The sequence below is a fragment of the Miscanthus floridulus genome, unplaced genomic scaffold (assembly GCF_019320115.1).
Source record: "Miscanthus floridulus cultivar M001 unplaced genomic scaffold, ASM1932011v1 os_1074_1_2, whole genome shotgun sequence".
NCBI classification, from domain to species: Eukaryota; Viridiplantae; Streptophyta; class Magnoliopsida; order Poales; family Poaceae; genus Miscanthus; species Miscanthus floridulus.
In genome coordinates, this window is record NW_027097501.1 from 27,522 (window position 1) to 37,933 (window position 10,412).

At 47.4% G+C, this 10,412-nt stretch overlaps 1 protein-coding gene across 1 annotated transcript; it reads left to right on the plus strand.

Annotated features, from left to right (window-relative positions):
- Positions 1-5,186: 5,186 nt before the first annotated feature.
- LOC136533667 (AP2-like ethylene-responsive transcription factor PLT1) lies at positions 5,187-9,806 on the plus strand. The gene is made up of 9 exons (XM_066526211.1): positions 5,187-5,622; positions 5,785-6,412; positions 7,153-7,235; positions 7,396-7,404; positions 7,513-7,601; positions 7,732-7,805; positions 7,896-7,946; positions 8,134-8,210; positions 8,752-9,806. Exons 1-9 carry the CDS (start codon positions 5,385-5,387, stop codon positions 9,561-9,563), a joined length of 2,061 nt encoding a protein of 686 aa, XP_066382308.1. The 5' UTR covers positions 5,187-5,384; the 3' UTR covers positions 9,564-9,806.
- The last annotated feature ends 606 nt before the right edge of the window (positions 9,807-10,412 follow it).

Below are 10,412 nucleotides of genomic sequence, written 5' to 3' on the forward strand. Positions count from 1 at the left end.
CAAAGTCCTAAACTACTCTAAGTGTCTCTCCAACTCCAATTGACACTTAGAACTAGTCATCCTTAACCTTGTCGTCCATCCTTTGAGAACCGAAACGATTTCCATCGTAGGGGCATGACAACCTTGATTGCCCAATCGATCTCCAATACCATGACCTAACTCAATTTGCCTCTACAAAACACATGTTAGTCATAGTAATCTTGTATTGACATTAATCACCGAAATCCAACTAGGGGCCTAGATGCTTTCACCAGGACTACGCTGCCCTAGCTGTACGCCGCTATGTTCTCCCATGGCTGTCGTAGTATGTCAAGGAACATCCAGCTGATCGTGTTGCCCGAAGCGTCTGGGAAGAGGAAAGCACCAAGAAAAGTGCCAGAGCCACACATGAGCGAACCTGTCGATAAGAGCCTCCTCAGCCTATGGGTCCAAGTAATCAAAGCGCTCCGTGATCCAGGATGACGAAACCACGAAACTTTTCCTAAAATTGACCAAAGAAAATGAGACCCTATGGCTGCAGGAAAGCAATGCAAGTGTTAAATAGGCTTGAATTACTCACTTATTTTTCTTGGAAGCATCGTCGTCCGGTGGAAGAAAGCCAGTAAACTAAGCCACCAGCTCCCTCCAGTGATCATTGTCAACTATCCCTGTCACTAGAAGCCCCCCCAACCGGAGGCCTAAAATAGCCTTCATGTCCTGCAACATCAAGGTCATCTCGCCACAAGGTAGGTGAAACATGTGGGTCTCAGGCCTCCACCTGTTATAAAAATAGAACGACTGTTAGTTGTCTCAAATTTGTTAGAAGAAAGTTTACGTACAAAGAATGCACTCGTACCTGTCTACAGCTGCAGTAAGTAGTGCTGGGTCAAGGGGCAGAAGCCCATGGTTGACAACACGGACAAGCTCCAGGAAGTGGGCATGCCATATGTACGGCGCATAACGCTCGTCCCACTAGTGTGCCCTGGTGTGCGTGCGGAGCCTCAAAGGAGACAAGGACACCTCTACGTCATTGTCACTCAAGATGTGTGCTCGGTGCTGGTCGTCGTACTCCACCTTAAGAATAGGGTACAACAGGTGCTACGTGGAAGGAGCCATCCTGTTACGAATTGATAAACAAAACGTTAGAGTATTCAAATTAATAAAATTTAAATTAACATTATTAAGTTCACAAACAAATCACTAACCTAACTATCCTAAATCCCTAAACCCAAAATCCTAAGTATACTAGATAATAAATACATAAGCAATCCCTAAAATACCTAAACCCTTTTGGGTTTAGAGTAAACTAGTATCTATACCCAAAATCCCTAACTAAATAACTAACTATAAATTAAATAATAAATACATAAACAATCCCTAAACCCAAAATCCTAACTATATTAGAACACACAACCTCAAACATACGTAAATCACAAACAAATTCACTAACCTAACTATCCTAAATCACTAACTATCATAAATCAATATCAATCATAAAACCCTAATTATCCTAAATTATTAACCATCCTAAATCACTAATTATCCTAAATCAATAATAATCAAAAAAATATGAAATCAACCCTAACTATCCTAAATTACTAACTATCCTAAATCACTAATTATCCTAAATCAATAATAATAAAAAAATATGAAATCAACCCTAACTATCCTAAATTACCAACTATCCTAAATCACTAATCATCCTAAATCAATAACAAGCAAAAAAAAATGAAATCGAGAGGAGGTACCTTAGGAGCGGACGGCCTTGACGCGACGGTGTTCGTGGCGCGACCGGTGCGGGCGCTGCGCGGCGGGAGTGGCCGGGCGGGCGCTGCGCGGCGGCTAGCGGCGGATGGGCGAGTGCGGGCACTGGCGGCAGGCGGGCGGGCAGGGTGCGTGCGGACGGGCGGCCGGCCGCGCGGTATTTATTCGGCTCTGCCGCGCCATGGATCAGGGCGCGGCACTGCCGCGCCAAGATCGGTGGCGCAGCAAGAGCTGCCACGTCAACGGTCACCGAAACCGGTCGTCGCCACGTCAGACCTCTGCCGTGCCACCATGCATGGCGCGGCACAGGTATTTAGCCGCGCTAGGGCAATAGACACGGTCAAAAGTGTTAGTTTTTTTAAAAAAAAACTTGAAGTGTTAAGATTTAAAATTAGTTATAAAAAAATGTTAAAATTAAAAAAATCCCCAGCGGTGCTGTGCCTGTGCATGGGGAAGCTACACGGCGCCTCACGTGCACCGTGGAAAACACCAACGGCTGCCTCTGCCTGTGTGGATGCACTGGCACTGGCCCGCGCGCGGCGCGCAGAGAATAGCTAGCTGAAGGGCGAGGACCGACATTTTCGGACGGCGCCAGGGGGCCAGGGCGTTAAAAACACCAGGGCATGCATGCATGTACATGCATGTGAGAGTCGCGGTAGCCGGGCAGGACTAGCTACCCTGCTGACAAGCAAGTAGCTCTCCGTGCTGCATGTGGTGGAGATATATTTCAATGTGATCTCACTGGTGAGATCGATATATATGTGGAAGCATGTTTGGTGCAGGTGTTGCGTGTAGATGTAGAGACTGTTTTCACTCATGGGCTTGCGGAAAAGTGTGCTCTACCCTACTAGTTGATCTGCATGCATGTGTAACATGTAGGACGACGGCAAATTGCATGTAAAATGCATACTCTCTGTCACAAATTGATGGCCATGCATTGATGCATATCTCGATGATGGCTGGATTATGCGATCTTAATAGATTACAAGCAGGTATATATGTATATACACTGGAGTATGTATCAAAGGCTTGTTATGGATGTTCAATTCAGTACGGAGTTCACCCTAGCTTAGCTAGCTAGCTACCAACCTACGATTCCACTGTAGTAGCCGACCTGTGCTACCTAATCGCCTTGACATGCATATTTCTTCTCCGCGTGTAATCTATCCCTGTCTGGTCCTGGGAAAACTGCACATGCATGGCCCGTGAGGGATCTGCAGGATCGGAGAGGACGGTCCTGAGCGAGGCATTAGGCATGTTCGCAGAGACGTTTAGGGCACTCCTCCGGTGCGTGCAGCAGCACTGTTACGGTACGATCCTCCTCCTCCCCTAGTGTGCCCGGAAGACAAGGGTGTGTGTCCTCGTAGAGGGCACAGCTTGCAACCCCAGCGCCCCTACTTTATTCGGAGTCACCGTGACCTTTCTTTAAGCTTAACCTTTCTCGCTCTTTGGGGCTGGATGGGCGCTTCTCGATACTGAGAGAAAGAGAGAGAGGTTAGGGGACTCCCGACTGATGCGGGGAAGACCGTGGGTCTGGATCATTTGATTATGGTACCAAGGAATGATCAAGAAAAGATAACCGTAGAACGCATTAGAATATCTATCTGTGACCAGAGAAGGCACGCAGAGAGTGAGCTTCACACTACGTAGCTATACTGACACTTGCAATTTCATTCAGTCTTGCATTTTCAGAATATAGCAAGTAGGAGCTAGCTAGGTGATTTGACGTGTCTGACCTAGCGCGATTCGCCAAAAAAGCTAAAAATAAACCACACCAAATCTTTGAGTCTTTGTCTATCACTACAGCGCTCTGAAACAAAGCTGTTTATTTCTCGCAGAACAACTCTGGATCGAACTGCTGGAAGACGTCCTCTTCTTCTCAAGAACATCAACGTTAGTAGTAGTACTACGTACTTACTAGTAGCAGCTAGCAGTGCAATCCAGCGATTCACCTCGAAAGCACCAGCCCCCGCCGAATATTATAGAGCGGGTAAGCTGTACTTTTTTAGCTAATAAATAATATTAATATTTTTTCTCACAATAAATCAGCAAATGGTACTTTCAGTCATGGCAGCAAGTGAACATAGCACCGGGCTGCCGCCGCTGCCCGCGTAGCCTTGTGCCCTGTTAGTGGCGGGGGATTGGAACTCGGAGGCGCACGCGCGGGCCGGCGGACGGCCGCGCATACCGCGGCTCGCGTCGCCACGACATGTCAGAGATCGATCGGCTACTCTACTAGCTTCCGGCTTCCACAGGTGTGCGTGCGCGAGGCCAGGCGGGTTTGACCACGCGCGCGCCGCGGCGAGCGCGAGCCCTCCCCCTTTTTCTTTTACGGCCGGGAATCTTTCGCCGGATTCGCCGTCGTCGTTGGACGGGACGAACCGTCCGCACAGTATCTACCGGTCGCGAGTGCATGCATGCACGCGTCGGCGCACCGCGCACGGTTGGCGCGTTCGGCGGATGCTTCTTCTGCTTCTTCTTCTTTCTTCGGATTGATTGAGATCCAAGGAAATGCTGGGCGCGTTTTTAAACTGGCTGATCGGCTTCGTCCCCTGATCGATCTGATCCTGTTCTGTATGTTCCGATCGAGTCAGCTTTCTTTTCAGACTGTATGTAGCGGCGAAGTGGATAAAGGATATGTATGGACCATTAATTAATAATACCAAAGAGTAATGGTGTTTAACTTACAGTATTAGATCGTGAAAAGCTCCCTTGGTATGAACATCTAGAGTTGGCAATGCATGCAGTTCAAGAGCCACGCGCAGGTTAACCTTTCAGTTTGTAGCACGTACAGCAACCTATTAGTTGCCTGGATTTTTTGGGGTTTGTAATTTTTGGTGAACCTTAAATCTGTATAGAGAGGATGATGTGCTGTGGGTCCACGCACTTTCCTCCATGAAAATGAAAATAAAAAAACTTTATGATCCACTGTACTAATTAAAAATAGGACCTATATATATATGCTTGAGAATAATGAAACCAATCGTGTAGCTATAATGACCTTGTTCGCTGGTCTGGTTCCAGCGAACCAGTCGGCTGGTTCTCCTCTGGAGATTCAGCCAATTTCAGCCGCTACAGTATTCTTCTCTCACAACAAGCCTGTTGGAACAATGTTTTTCAGTCAAGTTTCAGACCAGCGAACGGAGCCAATATATGCAACTTTTACATTTTGAAGCTTGCATGTGGTCAGCTGAAAAGCAAATTGTACTCAAAATAACCTCCATGTGCTCGAAAACTTTCATTAATTATACATTTTTCTCCACTTGAGTGTACTAACATTTTTTGTAAAAAAAACATTTGACAAGATCTTACGCCCTTTTTCCTTGCACTGTTTATCCTTAACTAAGAAGCATTAAACGGGACTACTCTGTTCTTAACTTCTCTTATAAATACAGACCTTTGTACAACACTTTCACCTCCTCTCAGGTGGCCAGGATATTTTTTCTGGCCCCTTCCTGCTGCCCTCTTCTTTCACATTGACCCAACATGTGTTGTGCTATCCCTGGAAAGCTATACCCCCTTCCCCCTATCAGCTTCTCCTTACATCTCCTTCTCCTCTCGTCGTCACCAATGCTATCACCGCTCTGATCATCACAAGCAAAACAAACCCTCACTGTTCTATCACACCACACCCTTCTTAGATGGCTTCCGCGAACAACTGGCTCGGCTTCTCGCTCTCGGGCCAGGATAACCCGCAGCCTAATCATCAGGAAAGCTCGCCTGCCGCCGCCGGTATCGACATCTCCGGCGCCAGCGACTTCTATGGCCTTCCCACGCAGCAGGGCTCCGACGGGCATCTCGGCGTGCCGGGCCTGCGGGACGATCACGCTTCTTATGGTATCATGGAGGCCTTCAACAGGGTTCCTCAAGAAACCCAAGGTGAGGAGCAGCGGAGGCCGCAACTAGTAACAGTCTGTTTCGCCTGATCGATAGATGATCTCTCTTGCTAGTTTTTGTAGCGTATATATGGTGCACACTATTCCACGATTTCTTTTTCACAGTTTTTTTCTTGATATTTGATGTGGGTGTTCCTGCTCACAGATTGGAACATGAGGGGCTTGGATTACAACGGCGGTGGCTCGGAGCTCTCGATGCTTGTGGGGTCCAGCGGCGGCGGCGGGGGCAGCGGCAAGAGGGCCGTGGAAGACAGCGAACCCAAGCTCGAAGATTTCCTCGGCGGCAACTCGTTCGTCTCCGAGCAAGATCAGTCCGGCGGTTACCTGTTCTCGGGAGTCCCGATGGCCAGCAGCACCAACAGTAACAGCGGGAGCAACACCATGGAGCTCTCCATGATCAAGACCTGGCTGCGGAACAACCAGGTGCCCCAGCCCCAGCCGCCAGCAGCTCCGCATCAGGCGCCGCAGCCTGAGGAGATGAGCACCGACGCCAGCGCCAGCAGCTTTGGCTGCTCGGATTCGATGGGAAGGAACGGCACGGTGGCGGCTGCTGGGAGCTCCCAGAGCCTAGCGCTCTCGATGAGCACGGGTTCCCACCTGCCCATGGTCGTGGCCGGCGGCGGCGCCAGCGGAGCGGCCTCGGAGAGCACGTCGTCGGAGAACAAGCGAGCGAGCGGTGCCATGGATTCGCCCGGCAGCGCGGTGGAAGCCGTCCCGAGGAAGTCCATCGACACGTTCGGGCAAAGGACCTCTATATATCGAGGTGTAACAAGGTTAGAACATTGATTAGTTTGTGTCTTGTTTGACACATTTTGTTATTGTCCTTCGTTCGTTCGTTTCAAATTGGTCTAGTACTCTAGAGTTATTTATTTAGAGGTAACTATCATCAAAGAACATAGCATTAGCATGACCTTGTTCTAGTACTACTCTAGCAAAATACCATATGGCCTTGTTGAGCGATCAATCCATCGAGAGAACATAAACTGTCATCAGAGATCTATGCTAATGCAACCTTTTGGAGACAGTGGCCATGCTATTTTGCTTTTAGTATTATTTAGTACTTCATATGATACGTGCTTAGAAAGTTAGAAGATAAGATGACTAATTCTGAAGTATATATACTAGTATTTGTTACTAAGAAGTGGATGCAATATACTGATCTTTTTTTCATATGTGCTGTGATAGACGGCAACATATGACACTGATCACATAGGTGATTGAGAACTGAGTACATATGCATGTACAATTCATGACTAGTTGTGGAATGGTTAACATTTGAAATGGTACTCCTTGCATTGAGTGCATTGTTATCGTTGCTTTTATTCTATTTGCCAATCGAAAGCTATATATATGCAAGCGTATTTTTGCTTAGTTTTTGGATATTTAGCATATATATAGACGTGTTGAGGGTGGTAATAACAAATGTTTTTTTGAATGCATTATATATATGCATAATTTTGAGCTTTATTGTTTACTTATTAATTATATATGCTCTTGCTTTTGGTTTGTGCAGACATAGATGGACAGGACGGTATGAGGCTCATCTATGGGATAATAGTTGTAGAAGAGAAGGGCAGAGTCGCAAGGGTAGGCAAGGTAATGAAATATGTATCCATAATACCCACTTATATCCTCATATAGAGAAAACATATATAGTATATACAGCTTGAGCTACTGATAAAGCATTGTGTCTTTTGTTTCCGTCCACACTCTGGCTTCACACATTGCCTACCGGAATGACACCAACAATATGCAGTTTACCTTGGTATGCATTCACCTTAATTAGCTCCCACTTGCATTTTCATTGTATAGATCTTCGTCCCATTTAACGATCATTTTGCCTTGTCATTGTATATCCACTGTATACACTTAGGTGGCTATGACAAGGAGGACAAGGCAGCAAGGGCTTATGATTTGGCAGCTCTCAAGTATTGGGGCACTACTACAACAACAAATTTCCCTGTACGCAAAGTCCTATATATATGTTTTTTCTCTGAATGCTTATAACAAAAGCATTTTGATTTGTTTTTTAAATATTATATTAATCTTTGTTCTTGAATGCATTTTTTGCCAATTTTTTTTTTTGTTGCAGATAAGCAACTACGAAAAGGAGCTAGAGGAAATGAAACATATGACTAGGCAGGAGTACATTGCATACCTAAGAAGGTAGTATTTCGATGCTTGTATCATTCTCAATGTTTCACACTTCCATAGATGATTTGGCTAACAGTAATATGTATGATCCTATACATTCAGAAATAGCAGTGGATTTTCTCGTGGAGCATCAAAATATCGTGGAGTAACTAGGTATAATTAAACTTCACAAGTATAGTAGGCAATCTATGATTGCGTGCATACAATCAAAATTCTCCATGTTTTTATTTCACATTATCGTTAGATGCTTGTTGTGGGAAAAGCATAATTACAAGAGATTTATGGAACTTGCTTTTATTTTCTTTATTTATTATTGAAATCAATGTTGTTTATCGAGCAGACATCATCAGCATGGGAGATGGCAAGCAAGGATAGGGAGAGTTGCAGGAAACAAGGATCTCTACTTGGGCACATTCAGTAAGCTAGCTGCCTTCTTTTCTTGTTTGTTTGTTTGTTTTGAGAACTCAGTGAAGCTAGCACCAATTAAGTGAGTAATGCGACTCATCAAAACCAAATTGCTCGGTTAATGGAGATCCTTAAGCTAGTTAATGACTACTCATAGTGTTATATATGTCCCCAAGATCTAAGTCATCTCGCCCCGTACTTGTTTAGTCAAATTTCTTGAAATCTCCGTTTCGTAGAACTGAAGATTAGATATTCTATATGTTGCCCTGTGGGAGCATAAAATAGTGATCACAGCATTAACTATGTCCCAAATGTACTTTTCCAAGTTTTTGTCTCAAAGTTGTCTGAGAAAACCGGGGCATGGGGTCAAAGGGTCGAGCAGAAAACCCTAGCGCTTTGAATCACACAGTTTCCACCCTGCAAGCAGCATGCAGCGCATGCATGCAATATGCAAAATATATAGCTACGATCGACCTAACCTGCATTGGGAAACAAAACCCTAATCATGCACCCTATAGCTAATCGTCGTGCACATTCGTTCCCTCGTATGTAGGCACCGAGGAGGAGGCGGCGGAGGCCTACGATATCGCCGCGATCAAGTTCCGCGGTCTGAACGCCGTCACCAACTTCGACATGAGCCGCTACGACGTCAAGAGCATCCTCGAGAGCAGCACGCTGCCTGTCGGAGGAGCGGCCAGGCGCCTCAAGGACGCCGTGGACCACGTGGAGGCCGGCGCCACCATCTGGCGCGCCGACATGGACGGCGGCGTGATCTCCCAGCTGGCCGAGGCCGGGATGGGCGGCTACGCCTCGTACGGCCACCACGGCTGGCCGACCATCGCGTTCCAGCAGCCGTCGCCGCTCTCCGTCCACTACCCGTACGGCCAGCCGCCGTCCCGCGGGTGGTGCAAGCCCGAGCAGGACGCAGCCGTCGCTGCCGCCGCGCACAGCCTGCAGGACCTCCAGCAGCTGCACCTCGGCAGCGCGGCCCACAACTTCTTCCAGGCGTCGTCGAGCTCGGCAGTCTACAACAGCGGCGGCGGCGCCAGCGGCGGGTACCACCAGGGCCTCGGTGGCGGCGGCAGCTCCTTCCTCATGCCGTCCAGCACTGTCGTGGCGGCGGCAGACCAGGGGCACAGCAGCACGGCCAACCAGGGGAGCACGTGCAGCTACGGTGACGATCACCAGGAGGGGAAGCTCATCGGGTACGACGCCATGGTGGCGGCAACCGCAGCCGGCGGGGACCCGTACGCTGCGGCGAGGAGCGGGTACCAGTTCTCGCAGGGCTCGGGATCCACGGTGAGCATCGCGAGGGCGAACGGGTACTCTAACAACTGGAGCTCTCATTTCAACGGCATGGGGTGACGGTACGGCGGGTCGACGAAGAGGGCAGAAGCTAGTGGCTAGTGATAGGGGATTAGTAGCTAGCTAGAAGATCCTAGTCTAGGTTAGAGTTTATTTGGACATCGTTGTCGTGTTTCGACGTGCTCAGGTTCTGGTTCGATTCTGCAGAATTAACCAGGCGTGCTGCCTTTCTGGAAGCTGGTAATGGCAGGTCAGGGTAAGTAAAGTTAGCGTTGTAAGTTATCCTGATGTGCTGTTAGTTTTGGGTAGTTTCAGAAGGTCCAGTCAATCTCTTCGGAGGACTCAATCATCATCGCGCACTCGTGCATTGAGAATAACTTATCATATTTCATTTTTTCTGATCACAGTTACTTTTGGTTCTTCTGGTCGTACTACTGTGTTCGTCAGTAGTTATATATATCGATGATCTTTGCACATGTTAATTAATTATTAAGATATCAACTCAGTAATGTTACGCTGCTATAATTAGCTAGCGACATGTTTTTTTTCTCTCGAATACACAAAAGGCTTGCACATCTTTCTATTAAGGCTGAGAAAGTTGGATTGTTACAACGACACGCCACATCCCCGGTGCACTAGGGATGACATCATGTGTTACAAGGCGTCCGTTCCTCCCTAGCGTAAAGGTTCGAAGGCTATTACTCACGCACTATGTACACAACCAAACTTACGTGCCCCCACATCGATCCATTGGTTCGTGAGAAGTGGCGGATCATGGCTTGGAGTTGAAGGACTGAGGCCGAGGCTTGGTGAAAACATCTTGCGTTCCGCTCCTTCCATAACTCCTAACCCACGAGCGTGAAGAGTGAGTCGGCTCTCTTGCATTTGTCGCCACTCTATTGCTGCCTC

Coding starts and splice junctions, on each gene's coding strand:
- LOC136533667 (XM_066526211.1), top strand. CDS start 5,385: ATGGCTTCCGCGAACAACTGGCTCGGCTTCTCGCTCTCGGGCCAGGAT. Junction 6,413..7,152: donor ATATATCGAGGTGTAACAAG/GTTAGAACATTG, acceptor TGGTTTGTGCAG/ACATAGATGGACAGGACGGT. Junction 7,806..7,895: donor TACATTGCATACCTAAGAAG/GTAGTATTTCGA, acceptor CTATACATTCAG/AAATAGCAGTGGATTTTCTC.